General features: G+C 38.8%; 1 protein-coding gene across 2 annotated transcripts in view; it reads left to right on the forward strand.

Moving 5' to 3' along the window:
* The window catches only part of PDE3A (phosphodiesterase 3A), a 221,447-nt gene that overhangs the window by 127,850 nt on the left and 72,886 nt on the right, over positions 1-20,711 (forward strand). For both annotated transcript variants that reach the window (XM_021391172.1, XM_021391183.1), the window contains exon 2: positions 419-469. In XM_021391172.1, coding sequence (XP_021246847.1) covers positions 419-469 — 51 coding nt within the window. The remainder of the gene's footprint in view (positions 1-418; positions 470-20,711) is intronic.

Raw genomic sequence — 20,711 nt, forward strand, 5'->3', positions numbered from 1 at the left:
GACTTTCATGCCTGTTATTAAAAAATGCACTGCTACTTAACCAAGTGTCCACTGGTTTTGGTGATCTTGTTGATATGTCAGCACTCCTTTTGCCAGTTCAGTTGTAAACATTTGGCTAACACTGAATCTGACAGTGGAAATGTTATTGGCATGAGCAGTGTCGTGCTCATGGTGATGCTCGGTGTGATTTAGCTCTGACCCTACAGGTACAAACTTATAATGACACCTCCCAAGATTTCTCACTCTCATTATGAAGCTAAAAGCTGTGTGAATTAAATAATAAAAGCAACAATGCTTTGTTTTGTTTTGTTTTTCCCAAAGGAAATTTTTAATGGACATCAAAACGTGAATGTTTCAACTAAAGCAAATCGGTGCAATTTATCACTTACCTGTGCTTTTCTTTGTGTTTTATTTTTAGCTCATGGGAAATTCTGAATGGGATCACAAACGAGGACCCAGAGGATCACAGGTCAGTTACTTGATATTGTGTATTTCTTTTTGTAAGTTTGAGGTATTCAAGCAGATTTTCTGTCTAGGATTGACAAAACTGTTCATTTTGTTAATATTTGAAGGATTGAACCAGTAGAAAAAAAGCATAAAACAGTGATAGCTTTCTCTACTGTAATTTCTGAGCTCTAATCCAAGCAGTTTAACCAAGTAGAGCTGTGTATTGCAACAGAAAGAAGTTTATTTTAGTATCAGAAAGATGGATTAGATGTGCTGAAAAAGCATTTCTTAGCCTGCTGTCTTCATCAGGATAGCAACACAAAGGAATGCAATTTCAAATAATGTGTGTTCTTTCAAAAAAACTTGACAAACTTGTAAAACTTGGATGGCCATCTTGTTCAATAATAAAGGAATTAGTGGTGTTAGAACTGTACAGGGAGGTGGGGGGAAACTATGTGTAGCTACTGGTTTGCTGTTGACTCATCGCTGAAAGGAAGTTATGCTATTACAGTTAATAGCATCATGCCGAAACTCTTTACAATTATCTGTAGAATTAGAATTACTGCAAGGAAGATATTGCTACTAATACAATGCTCATGAATTTTCATGCTTGGGAAAAGCAGTATCTCCTGTCTGGTACTGAAATTATCTACATATGCTATTAGGGCTTCTGTATTTTAGATTTGCTTTTCTTTCAGATGAAAGACTTGTGAATGTCTAAGTCTAAATTGTTAATAAACAAGCCCTGCTGCTATGAAGCTTCCTGCTATTTGCAACCTTAATTTCAGAAGGGTAGTTCTTGGAGTATCCTTCATATTCTCCCTTGCAAAAACCACTGGAGAAGCTGCCTTTTTATTGTCAAAATATTGTATGTTAATCTGAAAGCTGCTACTTGTTTTGTTAATATACAAGGTTTGCTATTTCTAATGCTGAGCTCTTTTACTAAGCCATCCTTTTTCTTTCTTGTCCTTGTAATTGTAGAATTCTACATTTTTTTTCCTAAGGTTTTTAATCTTCTGCCTCACGTCTTATTTCAAATCCATCTTGAAATTTGCAGGATGTTTAGTATTTCATTATACAGTATAAGGTGGGTTAAGATCTGATTTTTCTGGTAACAGCAAGCTAGTTTTCGATGAAAAGATAGAAATTTCAGAAAATCCTGTCCAGCTATTTGAGAACTTTTCAAAACTGTAAAGTCATGGTGCCCCCTGAAAGTGTTTTCCTTCAAAACTGGAGAAAACTGCAAAGGAAAATAAACTTTTTACACAGGTAAATGGTGATAGGATGAGGGAGAACAATTTTAAACTCATAGAGGGGAGATTTAGATTCGGGGGGGAATTTTTCACTGAAAGGCTGGTGAGGTGTTGAAACAGGCTGCCCAAAGAGGTTGTGGATGCCCCATCCCTGGAGGTGTTCAAGGCTAGGTTGGATGGAGCCCTGGGCAATCTGATATAATGCCTGATTTAGTGGTTGACAACTCTGCCTTTGGCATGGAAGTTGGAACTAGATGATCTTTGAGGTAGGTCCTTTCCTACCCAAGCCATTCTATGATTCTATGAAAATCTGCATATTTGTCTTTAAGTACATAACTTTGATCACTTTCTTTCTCTAAGCACTCTTGTATTTCATTTTTTTTTCCATGTGTGGGTGCTTTCCAAACTTCTAGAAAGTATTATAAATCTTGGAAGAATGTTGTAAATCTGTCAATCAGTATATACCACAAAAATGTTAAGGGAGCTCGAATAGGATGGGAAAAAAAATGATCCAAGCTCTCTAAGCAGTATGTGGTGTCCTAATACCCCATCTCAGGAAATAAGGAGAAAATTTTCAGTAGGGGAACAAAAAGAAGCTTATTTCATTGTACTGTAGCCTCAGACTTTCTTGCATGACTATGAAAACTGTCTTATGATAGGAACAGTGTTAAACACCTTTGAAGGTGAAGAAAAGTTGAGAAGAAGCTGATTTTTACATACGATATCAAAGACTGGAGGTTTACTTCTTTTGTGATTCAGTTGCATTGTTTCCAATTTCTGTCCTTAATAAACTTACCCTTTGTTAAACAAGGTCCTGTTTAAAAATTGAGTAATCTTCTTTAAAGATGGACTGGAAATTGCCTGTGGGAACTGCCATATGATTGCTTGTGGTGTTTCCCTAGGTCTGAGGGGCTTTCCTCCAGCAGAAAAATGGGACTTTGGAAAGAGAGGTGTTTATTGGCCAGTGACTGGGCAAGTAACAAGAGAGGAAGAAAGGGGGTTTGGCTTCTCTTGGTCTTCAGTGATCCTTTAAATCTTATGAGGAAAGTGGGAAGACAGATCTTAGGAAGCCACCCACGTGTGTGCTAGCAATGTCACTTGAAAGGAAGTGGAACCACTAGGTTACCATAATATAAAGCTAAAATTCACATATAAACTGATCAGATTATTCTACCTAGACTCATTAAATAAAACGGTAATCCTGTCAAGATTTGTTTTCAAACTAGTAGATTTTCTATGGTTTATGTTTGAAACACAAGAGGAAACTATTCCAGTGCATGTCATAGTTCTTAATGAACCATTTGGAAAATACGTTCCTTTTTCTGCTCTTAGGAGTTAAAAGCAAACTGAAAAAACTACGTAAGTACAGAAATCACTCTGAAAGTAATGCTTCCTACTTATTTCCATGGAAACTATATCATATACAAAGAGCACAATAACACTATTTGATAGAGCAAATAAAAAGCTACAAAACACAATTTTCCAACATAGCCACCACCATTAGCTATGCATTTTTTGCCAGGGATGAACAAGAGCCTTCATGTCATGCTCATAAAAATCTGCACCAGCAGAAGTGACCCACTGTTTCACAGCTTCTATGACAGTGTCATTGCTAGGAAAATGTTGCTCACACACTCCATTTTTCATTTGTCCCAGCAGACAGAAGTCATAAGGTACCAAATCTATAGACTATACAGTGGGTGTGGTAGGACAGTCCAGCCAAGATTGGCAGTGTGCTCCACAGACTTCAAACTGGTATGGGACCTGGCGTTATCACGTTGAAAGAGAAAGGTTGTCTTCTTCTCTGGCCTGACTCTGAAAGTTTGATCCTTCAGCTTAGTCAGTGTCAGAGTTGATGGTCTGTAAGGTTTCCAGGAAATCCAGAAGGATCAACCCTTTCCTATCCTAGAAGATGGTGAGCATCACTTTATCCACCAAGGACTATGCCTTCAACTTTTTCTTCAATGGAGAATTCCCATGTTACCACTCCATGGACTGCTCTTTTGACTCCAGCTAGTAGCGGTTAATGCTGTGATCCAGGAAACTGTCACCTTCAGCCTTGTTTTGGTTCAATGAGTCCTGACAAACTTGCATGCAGTGTTCTTTCTGTTTTCATGTGAGCATTCATGGGGCCCACCTGGCACAAACTTTGTAATATTCCAACATTGCCAATTTATAATGCATTGAAGCTGATATTCAGCTCCAGACGTGGTTCCTTGGTTGTCATCTCCCAATTCAAGTGGATGAGATGATCAAGACTCTCCTTGTTTTGTGATACGACAGCTGTGCACAGCTGTCTGGAACGTGGCTTGTCTTTCACATTGCTGTTGCCAGTGCTGAAATGCACCACCCACTACCTCACAGTGTTCCCATCCTCTGTTTGGCCTCCATGAACATTCGGGAAGCATTGATGAATGTCAGTAAGTGCCATTTTTCCTACATGGAGGCATGCAATGCCACACCTTTGCTTCAAACACACTTCCATGTCAGACACTGTTTTGTCAGACTGCCCCTCTGCTGCCATCTGTCACGCAGCAACAAAATGTCACGGTATATTGGTGGAAAGGTTTAACCTCTACTGTTGTACCACCACCATCCACCTCTGACATCGTGGACCAATATAATAAAATAGGAGGCATTACTTTCAGAGCAGCTCTTCTGTAGTTATAAACACATGTGCTTTAGTTTTCAGTTAGAATAACTTTTCTATTAAAATTCTTGTTAGTAGCATGAATTACATGTTGATTTACAAAGAGTAAATGGGAGTACCTACCTCTTCATTTTATTCCTTCATTTTTTAATCTCTAGAAATAAGACTTCCTGCTGTAAATTCTTCCTGCAAAGAACTTACTTGCTAGTTGTGATATCATGCAAAAAAGTGTGAAGTGAATCTTATTATGTTCCATGCTTAAATTTTAAGATTAATACAGATTGAGATCCATGATTGAACTTCAAAACTAGATTTCCAAATTCGAAAATTTCCTAAATGTTTTGGAATGTTTACCTCACCTAAAGAAATCTCTCTCAAATTTATACATATGATCTGTAAAACCATATCATCTATTGTGCAAGAGGAAAATATCATGCTTATTTCTAATGTCAGTACATGTAAAAAGGAAATGTGACTACTAGAATCAATTCTTAGTAAATAGGCAAACTGTGTTTTAATTATTCTAAGTTATTTCAAGTGGCATCCACAGTACACTTTCTGCGGACATTTTCAAGGGACCTTGAATGCATGGGAGTTGTTTGCTGCTCTGTCATCAAGCCTTGTTTGGCTTGCTGAAGATGTAGGCGTAGCCCCAGGATTTAGTGGAATCGAGTGATCGTTCTTCCAGCATCATAAAGGGATGGTAATCAGGAGAGAAACAGAGAGGTCCAGTGTTTTTAATTCTCTTTAAATATAAAAAGCTCTCAATTATATATCTGAGGTGCTGCGTTTTACCCCTCCAGTTCCTAAGCAACAGCTATTTTCAGATTGAGTGCGTCTGGTGTTGTCTACCTACTTCATGCTTCTGCGAGGTAATTCGTCAGTGAAAGCTAGGCTTTTCACTATCTCGCCTGATTCCCTTTGTCATGGCACTATAAGGAGACAGATGCTTTAAAGAAACGGAGGAAGCTTGGGCAAAACCGGTCTGAACCTTGCAGCTTACAAAACTTCTGTACGTCGGGGAGCTCTGCCATCTACAGCCATGAAGCAGGGGAGTCAGAAATAAGGTTCTCGGCACTGGTTTGGAAGAAACCTTTTTCTTGAGTGTGAAAAGCCTCTAGAACAGACTCAAAATCATGAGCCGGAAATCTCTGTACTTGCTGAAGCGTAGATGGGAGTCGATTCCCGCTACTGACCAGGTACTGTGTTCTGGTGAATCTGTTGTGTCACTGTGCTCCCTTGCAATGCCACTGCAAAACGACCTGCAGTGATTTACTTGTGATGCTTAGGGTTCTCCAAATACAGTGAGATCCAGCTGATTTTTGCCTGTTGATTCCATGATGAATAGCACAAAAATGCAGGCAAAGCCAATTTTATGAGGGCATGTGCTTGTGAATGTGGAGGTGCCATCGCAGCTCACTAATGCAGGCTTAAGTAACCAACAGAATGTCCCTGTTCACAAAATTAAATGTTTGTTAAAGGTTTAATTAAAATGAAGGTGTGAATTGCAAGTATTTCAAATGAATCAGCTAAGGAATTGTGTAATCTTCTCCTGATGGTTACTTGGTGCAATCCTTGTTGCATTTCTTATCTCACATATTTGTATCTGTGTGTGTGTGAAATCCCTGGTTACAAATGGATGTAATGCACTAGCAGAACCTCAGCTTTTCCAGCATCATCTTGGTTGATGCATCATTTCAAGTATGTTAACAAGGACTGGAATACAGCGGATGTAAATGATACAGACCAGATGTAATGTAAAAACTGTGGGACGCTGTTTGGAGCAAGCATCATCACCATAGGTAATACTAAAATGTCATAAATAGGAGTAGGATTAGTACATAACCTGTTCCTGCACCAAGTGCTGTAGCGTTCTGTGGCTGGTTTTTTTCCTCATTATCTTAGTTGGCATGTAAAGGCGCTAAAATAAATAATTCTAGAAATAATATATAAAGGATAATGGAGGAAGTGGCTTACTACATGCACCAAGTCAGGTTTTCTGTTCATAAAGCGGTTAGCTATGAAATGCGTCTTGGGATGCTGTCACTGATAGGAAAGCAACAAATTGGGAGATATTTCTTCACTGGAAACAGTGATGGAAAGCAGAAATAATTCTCAGTTTTTCAGAAGGATCCTCTTGTATTCTCTTTGTTGAGAGGGGGCAGGGAGGGGCAGGTTCCATGCCATATTTTATAGAGTTGCAGATTGTGAAACCTAACTGGACTGCTGTGATCTCAGGCATGGTAATAGTCCAGAAAATATCATGCTGTCATCTCCAGCCTATGTTTTCTGTTTAAATAAGAATATGCCTTTTAGAAAAATATACAGTCTTAATTTAAAGGCTTCAGATGAGTAATAATTCACCATATTCTCTGATAAGTTTTCCCATTTTGTTTAATATATATATGAAGGTTTCACATATGACTTTGTCTAATTTAAATCTGTGACCATATCAGTTTGCTACAGCTTTGAATAATAAAAAAGCTCTCTTTCAGAAACTTCTTCTTTTTTTTTTTTTTTTGCTTAACAGGTACCTATGTTATTCTTCTAATTCCTAGCTATCATTTAACCTAGCTGAAATATTAAGTTTCAAAGGAATCAGATTTTCTGCTAACTGAAAATATTGATCCAGCTCAATCAGGCATTCATAAATGTCCTGGCAAAAGAGGGGTAAAGAAATGCTGTATTATGATTGTCTCATCTGTCATTTCTATTAGGAAGATAAAGGGATATCAGTGTTCTTTCAAAGGAGAGCTGCCTTTTGACATTCCTCTTCTTCTGACATAAATGCAGATGCTTGGCTTATTATGATCAAATATTTTACCATCAAGGTCTGTTATATTTTGATTTTAACCATTTCATTTTTCCAGTTTTTCCTTTAAATCACTCTGTTAGGTATGAAGTATCTGGAAGAAATAGATAGTCCTTATCTAGGTGTGAGGTGTGCTTGACCTTCCTGAGCCGTGTATCCTTTTCATCATGAGCTCCTGAATGTCTCTGGAAGGTTTTAAAAGAGAAGAGGAAATTTCCCTGATCCATCTACCACCTGGGAAAAAGTGAGATTCAGTAAGTGAAGCATGTAGATGGAGCTAACCTCTACTCTGTACTGGTGAGGCCGCATTTAGTGTGGTGTGTCCAGTTCTGGGCTCCCCAATTCAAAAAAGACAGAGATCTCCTAGAAGGAGTCTAGAGAAGGCCACAAAGATGATAAAGGACCTGGAGCACCTCCCATATGAGAAAAGGCTGAGTAACCCGAGTCTGTTCAGCCTGGGGAAAAGAAGACTGAGAGGAGATCTGATAAATGTTTATAAATATCTAAGGGGAGGTGGAAGGCAAATGGATGAGGCCAGGCTCTTCTCAGTGGTGTGTAGTGGTAGGACAAGGGGCAATGGCCTAAAACTTGAACATAGGAAGTTCCATACAAGCATGCAGAAGAACTTCTTTATGGTAAGGGTGATGGAGCACTGGAACAGGTTGCCCAGAGAGGTTGTGGAGTCTTCTTCTATGGAGATATTCAAGACCCGTCTAGACACCTGTGCGACCTGTTGCAGGGTACCTGCTTTAGCCGGGGGAGCTGGACTTGGTGATCTCTTGAGGTCCCTTCTAGCCCCTGTGATTCTGTGATTCTTTGTGATTCTGTGACCTGAACCTGTAAGGATTTTTTGAAGGTACACTAAGGGAGGAAAATAGTGTTCAGCTTCAGTCCCATAGAGATTTCTGGCTGCTGAACCGCTGTTGTGCTGAGTGGCACAGGTGGAGCGGGGCTGCTGCATAGCAGGAGCCTTTCCTTGCTCAATCACACCTTGCAGGAACATGCACTCACAATGTAAGATCAACACCACAAGGGAAGAGGCAACTTCTTCAGTATTTTAGGCTGATCCTGCTCAAATAGGTATTATACAAAATAATAGTGCTGCCTTCTGGTGCCAACTCATTACTCAACTCTTACAAGGGTGTGCTAGCTTATTATGATCCAGAATCACCTTGAGTAAATAACGTTATAGTTCGTTAGGGAAGCAGTTAGTAACATTGTAGGTTATTTCTCTATTATTCTCTATTATTTCTCTATATTCTCCATTATTCTCTCAGAATATGAAATATATTTGTTAGTGAATGACAAAAACCCTCCAACTGATTTACTTTTATTTTCATTCTTTTTTTTAAACAGCAAAAACATCAACGAACACACAGAAAAATAAATAAATAAATAACCCCACAGCATCCTAAGGGAAGGAAATAAAGCCATAACTTCACAGTGAAGCTTGATACTCTATTTTGAACATACCACATAGCTTAAAAATGAGATCCAGAGATTTTTATTCCTCATCCTATGAACTCTCCATCAAATTGAATGACACATATATAGGAAAGACAAAAGTGAGCAGGTTGCAAATAGGGGTAGAGAAAAAACATGAGTGGTTATAATGGATGTAGACTGTACTTTTGGGGGGCTTGGGAGTGTTATGTAATTTCATTTTTAATTTGAGATTCATCATGTAAGCTTACAGACTCATCGCAGAAGTCTCCATGGTTTCCAGGGGCTGGCATGCTAAGCAATTTCTTTTTAGTCACTTGTTTACTTTTTGTGTATATGAAAGAGTGAGGAAGGTGGGTTTGAGTTTGAACCCTGAATTAAAGCTTTATGGTTTCAGTTGATGAGAAAAGTCTTACCTAGTTAAATATTTTTATGTGTGGGAGAGCCTGATCCAGTAAGCGTTTTGCATGGGTAGATGTAAGCAATATGGTGATGAATTATGTATTAGCATCTTCAAGAAACTGTAGTATCTCATAGTGCTTGAATCTTGATTATCTGCATATCTCTCAGTAATTTCAGAAGGAGCTGTTTTCTTAGATCCGAGGGAACAATATAATAATTTTTTTCTTCCTTACACATCCGATGGTTAGGATTGCCTATACACCATCTGCATCGGAAAATAGTTTTTAAGGCTGCTAAGCTTCAAGTTTTAGTATGGTTTTGAGGGAAGATCTCTCACTGTTGATTTTGTTTGGTGTATGTGTCTGAGGATCTTGTTTTTTGGACTGATCGTATTCTTTTTTAACCCTGATAGCTACAACTGAGAATGATTTCACTGAACATTTAAAATGCTGTGGTAACCAAGTGAGCCAAAGGTGATGAGGTGTTAAATACTTGCTGTAAAGATGTTGCTTATTTCCTACTGCCTAAAATTCGCTGTAGACTTCATGAGCCATACTCATTAACTTATTGAGTATAAGCTAGTTTTTCTACCTATCCTAAGACAGAAAAAATCTTTGCACATTAGCCCATTTAACGTTTTAATGAGATCGTCTGTATATATTTGAATTTAAAAACAGGAACGGGATTATAGAAGCCCAATAATTGATACACAGATGCATGCAGATACAGAGTTCAAAGAGATGTATAGTGCAGGTAAATGAAAATATCAGTAGTATTTCTTTAGCTAGAAATACATGCTCATAAGAGTGTAAACAATAATGCTTTCAGTACCTTTAAGTCATTAATTTAGATTTTGATGGATTTGTGTAAATCCAAGGAAGTGATGCCACTTACCTGCCAGTTTTTTACAGTATAGATATGCCAAGTAGTTTACATTTAAGGTTCAGTATCCTTCTTACCACTAGTCCAACACGTAGAAGAAAATCCCATAGCCTATAACCTATGCAGAGTGTCAAACGGCAAATAAATTGATCCCAGCCTGACTTGAGTCATAATGGAAATTACAGTTGCAGGGATTTTTTAGAGTTTCATAAGTGGTTACATCATATTTTCAGTCTGTTCATGTATGATTTTATTCTGCTGAATTAAAGCTGTCTTGGAGAAACTGAAGAATTTTATCTTGTCAGGATTGGGAACTTTTTTCCAGGATTAATGGCTGACTAAGCCCTAGACATTACTTGCTTGTTGTATCTTGCCCTTTTGCTCTGAACAATCCTCACTTATAACCTCTACACATTCCTGAGGATGGATACATCCTTTCTGATATCTTTGTGAGAATGCTGGAGCTCCTGTGCTTAATTTTACTCTCAAAAGTTTCCTGTACCTGCTTCCCAGATGCACCCGGAGGTTTGGCAGCAATGTGGCACTGCTAGTTGTCTTTGTTCTGAGCCAGTTTTACTGGGAACTGTGTGCTCTTGTGAGGCAACACTTCTTGCTTCTTGACCTTGGTAAGGATGTTTGTATAGGGGACAGCAATGGTTGAGGATGACTCACATGCAGGTCCAGGACAGATGACAGGGCAATCAGTTTCCCTGTCTCTGTTGAAAGGTGCACCGTCCTGTTATCTTTTGGACCAGGATTAAAACCCTCAGTGCAGCAGGGATTCTTGGAACCTGCCTCCTTTCTGTGCAAAAGTCATTAACTTCTTTGTAGAAAAGGAGGTAAGCAGTTGGTATGGGTGAGGAGGACATGGAGCAGTTTATGTGAGCCTGTGTAGGCCTCCTTGGCTGAACATTTGCCTGAGGATGAACAACAGAGCTGCAGTCAGCAGGAGCCAAGAATTTCTTTCTCCTTTCAAGTACCTGTGGTCAGCAGCTTGTGCCTGGTTATTCCTTTTCCACAGAACGTCTCCCAGAAAGGCTGCACCAAATGCTTGGAGCCACTCTTGCCATGGCACTGCCATCACAACAGCACACAGTCCTTATGGGAAGTTTTAATGACAGTAGAAGAATAAATACACACATCTGTATGCAATGCAAGTCAGGTTGGAGATATCACTACATCGTTGTATCATTGCATGTACTTAGAAGAAGTTCATACCAGCAGACAATCTGATGGGCTGCAGGAGCAGTGGCATGAGTGACCAAGACCCCAGCTCCCATTGTATCTCCATGTTATTCCAATCCATGCACCTAGGTTTTATAGCTTTTTTCCTTTGTAGCTCATCCCTTCCCCATCTCCACATCAGAAAAAGAATACATCCCTGAAGCAGTTTCTGCTGCTAACATCACAACAGCGATTCTTGTATCTAACCCCACCAGAAAACAGTTCAAAAATTTGTTTCCTATTAAGTAATTTTTTGCAGTTTTCTCAGTTATTCATTGTTTACAAAACCTTAAATTATCCTTTCATTCAACAGATTTCACAGCTCATATGGCAGAGGAGGGATTTGTGGACTTTAGACTGTTATGAGAAAGAGGGCTTATGGGAGGGTTGTGCGTTGGTGGGAATGGAGCTGAGACTGGGAGAGGAGAATCACTTTTGCACAGAAGGCAAGGTGCAGTAAGCTGGGGCTGGGACAAGAAACGATCTTTAAAATACTACCTTGCTTTCCAATGCAGTAAATAAATCATGTAATGCAGAAAGCTACATCTAAGAAATAAACCGCCTCAGATTGCGCGTTGCTTCACTTAGAATTGAGGAGTTGAGCCACAGGCACTAGTTATGGCTGTGGGACTGTTTCTGTTTGGCCCCAGGCTTTCTACCCTGCTACTGTAATGAATGGGCAGAGGGTGAATGGGGTGGAAATGAGCTTGGCACCCAAGAGAGGTAGCCTGCCCGTGTACTCCCACCACTTCTCAGCAGATGACCGGTGGTAATCACAGATGTTCTGGAGGCGGTCAGGATTGCCAGAATGTGCTTTTAGGACTAGGAGCTGATGTTTCTGAATTGCAACAGAGACACAGTTCATTTCAGTAGGATCCAGAAATATGCTTGTCAGCTTGCATGCCTTTGGCCAGGCAGGAGCTGGGGGGAAGTCTTGGCACTGAACATCCTTCCATACTGGCAAGTGGCAGTAAAAGGTCCAAAATGATTCAAAAGAACCTGAAGTGTGATAAAGAAATAGCATATTCTGTTGATGTAGAGCTGAAAGAGGCTGGGAAAACAAAAGATAGGACATGTCTGAGCAGCAGTTAAGACACAGATGATGCAGGGGAACCTCCTATAACCTTCCATATCCATCTTCTGTAGAGTGAAGAAAAAACCTTTTAAATGGCATCAGCTACTCTCTGAATCACCTTCCCCAACAAGTTCTCCATTCCAATATGATTGGCAGTGAGATATCAGGAGTGGATTGGCAGCTTGATAATGACAGCCCTTTTCTTAAGACTTAGTCACTTTGTCATGTCAATATTCTATATAGCTAAGCAGGATCTAAATACGGATTTCCATAAATACTGCTTATCTTTTTGAAAACCTTTGTCTACCATTAATTCTCTCAAGTTTGCAGAGCAAGTCCTGCTGCTGTTGTGTCAATACAGTTGTGTGGAAAAGAAACTTGCTGATGATACTTGATTTCAACCGAATATTTAATTTATTGGGTGAGCAAGAAAGGACATTCCCAGTTCAAAAAGATTGCAATTTGAAGGATCATAGCCATACTACATTTTGCAAAAGAAATCAAAAGTGAGATGCAAATGACAATCTGAAATTACATCCAAGTGAAATGATTCCTTGAAGCTGCATGTGAAGACAATAAACAGCTAGGAAGCACAACATTTTATTTAGTATTTTTAAAAGCAGAGATAGTGGGAGGAGCTGATATGCTGCCTTCTGCTTCCCAAGCATTACCTTAGACTAGAGAGTGTATAGTCTAGAAAGTATATTTACTTCTGTGATGCAGATATAGATTGATTTTGACAGTTGGATCTGGAGGATGAGATGTGAACTGCCATCATTTGGAACAAAGGAACAGTATGTTTTCCTCTTTGGGGTGATCATATTCCCAAAATACTCATTTATCACCCTTCATTTCTCTCATTATCACAGTGTGTCTCTGTAGTCCACCAGTTTTCACTATTTTATTTTTGTTTGTTTTCAGATACTTATTTTTTATACGATGTAAGTTTTCTTACAACAGATTCTGTTTCTCAGTCTTCTGGCTTACAATCTTCAGCTCAAAAAACAGCAGTTAGGAGAGTCTATCCATGTGTATTTTTCCTCTTTCAGTTATCCACTTGCAAATTGTAATAACAACAACAAAAAACCTGGTGCATCAGTTACATTTGTTTGTTGGTTTAGAGGCATTGAAATATACTGGCATCTGATAGTGGGAGTTACTGGCTACCTTTAAGTGCCCATATAGAATCTGGAAGACTTTCAGAGAGTTTAGCTGAAGTTAAAATTCTCATCTTTAACACAAGCTAAAGCCATCTGCAGGTTTTCAAATTGCATATTCCTCAAATTGCAAAAATTGGGGCATGCTAATGCCAGTCTCTGCAACAAAAACTACACTGAGAGAGTTCTGAGCCCACACTGGCGCACCTTGAAAAGATTAGCAATTAATAATGAACAAAAAAGTGTCCCTTCGTCTTCTGGAAATGATTATGCTGGATAAAATTTTCCAAACACAGGTTAACATTTCTGTGAAAGTCTTCAGTGCAAATGCTGAAAGGTTGTTTGAAAAGTATAAGAAAATGATAACAGGATCTTATGAAAGGAATTGATGACCAACATAGTAAGGCAATACAGATAGCTTTCTTGTAATAATGATTTTTAAGAAGTAAAGTCTTATAGCACTTTGTCTTCTGAGATGATGAAAAACTTATTTTCAGCTTCTCTCAGCCATTAAAAGCTGAGAAAAGAACACAAGGCGTTCTTTTCATTTCCAGCAGCATTTTAAGTTTCACTTATTGTTGATGTATGTTCCAGATATTTGTCACCTTGCCAAGTGTTGAACACAGTCATTAATTTTTTGCTTTCCCGTTTTCAGAGATGAACCCAATTATGGAATGAACATGGTTAATGTATTCAATTTTTACTGAGCAGTAATTGGGTCTAGTCTTCAGCCAGGCTACTTCCACTGGTATGTTAACAGTAACATTACTAGAAGATTGGTTTAAAAGCGTTTTTGTTAATATTATTCTATTTTTTTTTTAATTATTCTGTGCTTCGTTTTGGTACTGGGGAAGACATGTATGCTATAATTGCTGCTCTTTGGGATAGTTTTAAGGAATAAATAAGGGAAAGCATTTCCTATTGTTCCTTCCTTACAGAAACACATCCTGACTCTCTAGTAGCTCATTTTATGAGTTTCCCAGCGGAAAAGCTCACAGCTGATCGGCTCTGTCCTCAACACCAGATGTTCTTTTTCTGCTTGACTTTAGTAAAGAGCTGTAATTTTGTTCTGTGTCTGATGGATCGGTGTTCAAAATTTCAAAATGAATTATTGGAGCAGCCTCCTGAGATTTTTTGAATAAGCCAGAGCTGTAGTAAATCTTAAAGTCAAGTCATAAAAAAAGAAAATTTCATGTTGGGTTGGATTTTACAGATCAAAGGTTCATTGTGTAATAGGTCTGTATTGCTCAATTTTCAATTCCTGAATAACCTTGAATATTATAAGAGCAGTATGAATTCTTTCAGTCCATAAAGGAAGTCTGGAGATTATTAGACCTGAATCTAGAGTTCATAAATTTTGATTTATTGGACTTTATGCAGGACTAAAAAAGCTACTTGTTGTGGTGAATAGGCAAGCCTCTAAAGAAAAGGTAGAGACATCAGTTACTGTACTTTAGAGGAAAAAAAGAAAAAAAGGTAAAAATTAATCGGCTTGAAAGGTATCTTCATTAATGACCTGGGTGATGGGCAAATTGTAACTTCAGCAAACTTGCAGATGATACAGATTTGGGAGAGGTGGCTGATACACCAGAGTGTTGTGCTTGCCTTTCAGAGGACCTCAACACTCTGGAGAAATGGGCTGGTAGGAATTCATGAAGTTCAAAAGGGGGAAATGCAAAGTCCTCCCACGTGTGGGGAGAAGTGAGCACAGGCACTAGCCTAGGGACTGAGGGACTGATTGGTGGGGAGTAACTTGGCAAGGAAGGATCTTGGGGTTCTGGTGGACACCATGGGATAAGTAAAGGAAACAGAGCCAGTCTACTTTTCAGTAGAGCCCAATGAGAGGGAAAAAGTAATATAAACATAAACAGGAATTCCCATTTAAAAACAAGAAAGATCTCATTTACAGGAAAGGGAGTTGGACACTCCAAGACTTGACTCAGAGAAGTTGTAGAGTCTCCATTCTTGGAGATATTAAAAACCCAACTAAGCATGGTTCAGAACAACCTGCTCTAATTGTCACAGCTTTGATCAGGGGAGTTGGACTGGGTGATCTCCAGAGGTCCTTTCTCACCCTCAGCCCATCTGCAATTCTCTGTCCTGTGTGGCTGTGAAGATAAGTTTCTGTGTGGCACCCTGTTTTGCCTGTAAATTGCAAGAAAGGGATTTTCTTTCAGTAACTTTAGCAGTTCAAGGCTATGATGAGAAGAATTATTGCTACCTGATGCTTGTCTCTGATAATATTCACATTGTTACTGAGTGCAGAATTGCCAAGGTCTTACTGAAAGTAATGCTGCAGCATACCATTCTGTGACCTTTGCAGATCTTAATTCATCAGCTGATGTCCTTCCCATTTCTGGATAATGATAGTAAAAGGGACAGAAAACTCTGAAGAAAGGGGAAGTGTTGTTAATGATCTTAACGTGCTTGTTGAGTTGTGGAAGTAGAAGGTGAGCTGCAGAGTTGTAAAGTCACTTACTCTCTAAATCTCGGCCCCATCCAGTAGCTGGAAGACACGTGGCAGTAGCAGATGTTTCCTTTTTCATTTTCCCTACATCTCCCCTCACACACACCACACCACAAAAAAAGCTGTAGATGGAGAAGAGAAGCCAGAAAAATATCTTTCCAAACAGAGCTGGAACTTTATTAAAAACTGGCTACCAAGGTAGTGATTTAAAGCACGTAATCCCTTCTCAGACTACATAGATAGTATTTTGGTAGAAACCCAGGTAAACTTTCTGTTTCCAGTAACTTTGCTTCTGAAGCACAAGAGCCTAGTTCTCAAAAAATGAGCTCTAAAAATGAGAAACATTTTGTTAATACCATCTATTATTCTACTGGTATCCGGCAGACAATTTGAAGCTTTCTTTCATGTGTAGTTTTGAAAGTCCTTATGCTCTTCTCACATACATGCCCTCAGCTTTTGAGTAAACCCTACACATACAGCATTTTTGGTTTTCACATGCAGGATAGAGAGACTTAAGTCTTCAAAGTTAGGTGGCAGATGTGACAGGGATGTGGAATGAAAATGGGCTTTTTGCGTGTCGTATAATCACAAACCAGTTTTTATGGGTGTCTAAAAATAACTGTCTGTACATAGAGATTATGTTTTAGGATTCCTGGAGGGTTTTATGTACTTGCTTCTTTTAAATTAACAGTTGGAGTTCAGAGAACAATCTGCAAATAATTGTTTTATATTAAGTTATTCATTAAGATGTAGTGAATAGAAGGGGGAAGTAGCTGACAAATGAAGTTGCGGCAGTATTTTTTATTCCTTACAACTCTGTGGGAAGTGAAAGTGATCAATACCAGAAGTCTGTGGTTAGCATCTTAAAGGATCAAGGTTTCCTTTGAGAATAGGCTCTTTCAGAATGGGGACTGTTACTGGGATTTTGATGTGGTTGCATTCTCATCACAGAAACAGGTCCTAGACGAAATCACATTGTAGATTTTGACTCATTTCTGTCCACATAGGAGTTGTAAGAAAATATGATTGTCCAGGTGGTTTCTGTGTGTAGCTCCTACCTCCTGTCTAAGAGACCAGCTTTCTTGTTTGAGCTGTTATTAATGTCAGCATGAGTACAGCTTGATGTTGGTGGAGGAGCAGCACAAGGCACAGCTTCTCCTTCATTAAAGGATATGATGCAATCAGTTGTGATAACCCTCCACAACATGCTTAGGCTATAGTAGGGCCTGCTTTACGGTACCATTATTTTTTTTTTTTACTGAAGAGCAAACAGAGCATGCAAGAGAAGGAAAAGTAGAAACTGAAATGGAAATACCTTAAGAGGGTTGTGAATCAGTAAGGTGCATTATCTGGTCCTGTACCAGCCACATTTTTCAGAGTAAATTTCATAATCTCTTGGCATGGGGTATCCCATTAACTTTGGGACTGCAAAGGCAGCACCTTTCTTTCAAGACTGTGATGCTCCTTCCCCACTCCCCCAGTACTGAGTCTTAGAGTTGGGAAGGAGAAACTGGGAAAGTTATGCAACTGGTTGATGGATTCCTGAGATGCTCAAGGTCCTAGGGATGTGCTATTTTTACTCCTGCAGGCATTTAAAAAAATGTGCTTCCAACATTTTGTTTTGGAATTATTGCTGGAGTTCTGAAGTCCAGGAATTTTTAGCAAGTCCTCACCATGGGAGCAGAAAGAAACAAATCCAAGATATTTTAATATGGCACACATAGTTCTGCTGTTGCCAAAGGGAAGTGCTCTACTTAAATGTCAAGACAATGTTAGCAATAGCTGACTTGAGAGAAATAATTTGGTGATTCCAGTCCAGTTAGTAATGGTCAACTGTCTTTTCACAGAAAGCTCTACCACAGTCTTTCAATGCTTGCAAGGTGCTTACTGTGTAATGAGTATGTAAACTGTGCTCTACTTGTTTCCTCAAGCTGGGTTTTTCAGAGTCCTTGTAGGGTAGGTGAACCTTCCTTTCCTGGTATCTCTCGTGTGTTCCAGAGAGAACCACTGAAGGTAAAAATCACGCTAATGCATAGCACAGTTTTGGGATTAGAAGGTTCACTCTCTTTAAATAGAAGTTGAGTTTCTTGATCTCAATTGCCTTTGTAAGGGAAGTAGCTAAGCTGTATAATTTTAATTGGCGTAGTTCTTCCCATTGTGGTACTTGTCATTTGGAGTACTTTTCTGTTTTCCTCTCACTTGCCTGATTCCCTCTTGGTATGACCTTAACTCATGTCTCTTGTTATGTTTCAGTAACACAGTTGGCTTTGAAGAGTCTTTTTGGCTGTCATCATGAGATTAGAATTTCACTTAGTCTTCTCTGTAAATTTCTCACAATACATGAAATCTCATGTATATACTGATCCCAGGTCTGTTTTAGAAGTGTTTTGTTCAGTAATACACAACTGTCACTTTTCCAGATACTGCTGAAGGGACCCTAGCCTACTTTTCCCATTCAACTGTAATGCCTGCTCAGTCCTCTATGAAAATTACTTTATATTATTGGCATCCTAGACAGATGTTTTCATCTGATTGTTGTATATGTATGTCAGCACTTCCAAGCTTTTCTTCAGCTGCACATTTCATGGTCTTCTTGAATGCTTACTGTATTAGAGTCTCTTACTCTTTTTTTCCTTCCTCCTTCAAAAAAGTTCTAAAGCCTCTTAACATTACTTTTTGATTTGCCAGAAGCCAATTACTATTAGGAAACCAGACCAAGATACTTCCTACCAGTACCCTTCTAGATTTCTCACAGACCTCCTTTGTATCATCTTTGGTTCTGCATAGCTCCTTGGATCCAAGCAAGGTTGCCTTATCCTTGCCAACCTGTTTTTCCTTATGTAACATTTCTAATCTGGAACTTTTCCCATCCACAAAATGAAGTCTGGGTTCTCAGTATTTAAACCTTAATCCCTGAAAGGTCCATTGCTTTGATATTTAAACATGCCCTTTTCAACTAAGGACAAATCTTCAAATGATTCTTGTAACTCCTGTCTATCGGCTGCTGTTTTTAATAGTTTGATCTGCTTCCATCAGATCTTTTCAGCTTTGATCCCATGTCTAAACATAATTTCTTTCACTATGGCAAATGACTGTATCATAACCTAGTGAGTCTCTCTAAAACAGGAAAACAAAAGCTGACTCAGATTTCTTTATAACTTTATTTTGTTTTTGCAGACTTTTTGTGTTGTTTTGTTTTTTTCTATTCAGAATGCTTTTTCATTTTTATTGCTATTCCATTTCATAAACCAAATCCTATGGCCTTCATTGTACTACAATGCCTATTACCTTACATGAGAATATTGATAGTTTACAGACCAAAAATTATCTGTCATAGGAGAGCTGAATTTACATAGATGACAAATCTATGCAACAGTTCTTTCTTCTCTGCAACAGTTCTTTCACAAAAAACATCATAACAGATGATGTGACCATGTTTTTACTGTTTTCTGCAATTTTTTTGGCTTGCCACTGAGAGAACAAAGTGAATTTGGCATTGCTCTTTCAGTTTATAAAAATGCATTCTTTGTCTTTAAAGTATTTCAACTTTATTTTATTTGCCTTCTTTCTGTTAAAAAAGTCAGCACTCAGTGAATGTTTTCAATTTTATTTTATTTTATGACAATTCATTAAGAAGGATGAATAATTTGACATTACTCGGAGAATAAACAGGATTAGGTGGTGAAATCTCTGGAATTCCAAGGTAGGGTTGCCACTGTGTTTAGGGGGATGGAATAGGCTGCCCTGTGTATAGTGAGCTCTGGATGCCTTAGCAGGGTGTAACCTGGTTTCTAAATTCCTGGCAGCCGGAAATATTGCTCAGTGAGAATTGCCATCCAGGTGATGCCTTAATTTGTTATGTCTGTGTGAGGATATTATATTAACGTCAAGCAAGATTTTTGCATAAGTGCAAGAAAATGACTCATTCCCTTCTCCCTTTTTTTTTTTTGCCAGCTTCTAGAATATGGTCAGTACCATCGCATCCAAATTTCTTCTGTGCACTGAATATGTCACAGGGTGAGGCTGTTGTGGGGACAGCGACCCAATTTGTGAATTTCTGCTGCCACTAGGATGCCAGAGCACTTGCTATGTACTCAGGTTCCAAAACAAAACTTGGCAGAAATCTCCTCTGTGCTGTGTCAGTGAATCCAACTCTTCAGCAGCTATTGCCTTCTGAGCTCAGTCACTGTCAGAAGACTTCTCAATTATTCATTTAAGACCAATATAGACATGGGTGGGCGTATTGCAAGAACTTGACGTCATCATTTGCATCATGTTGTCCACTTCATGACTCTGTGGTTTTAATTTTGAGGCCACATGCAAAACTTTGCCTGTTTTCTCCTGTGCTAGCTTTCCTGCTGCAAGAGAAGATTTTTCCCATGCTCCATGTCTGATACAGTGTAAAAGGAAGAAATAGGAAGCAATTGGTATTATTCACTTTTGAGTTAGTGAGCAAGGAGAATTCTTCTGGTGCTGCCTCCTGCTAGCAAGAGTGTGCTACATAATCCTTTCATAAACATAATCCAAGCTCTATCATACTGTTGCTTCATTTTTCCCCCTCCGCAGTCTTCATTCCCTACCTTCATTTGTGTGCATCCCATTTGTTATAGTCCAGCATTACCCTGTAGCATAAACAAGCCCCCTCTCTGAAGCACTTTAAAGAGTAATCATATCCCCTCAGCCATCACTCTGCCACTTTTAATAGAATTTGCTTTTTCTAATCTACCCATAGGATATTTTTTTTCCATCCTCCAAGGCTCTTCTCTTCATTTGTTGCAGTTAGGTAGAATTAAACTATCTTCATAAATTGGATATAAATTATAGACCACCTAGTTATGTCTTTAAGGGAAAGAACATAAGTCAAGTATAAATCATTATTTTTACATTCATGTTCAACTT

Source organism: Numida meleagris, chromosome 1 (assembly GCF_002078875.1).
Source record: "Numida meleagris isolate 19003 breed g44 Domestic line chromosome 1, NumMel1.0, whole genome shotgun sequence".
Lineage (NCBI taxonomy): Eukaryota > Metazoa > Chordata > Aves > Galliformes > Numididae > Numida > Numida meleagris.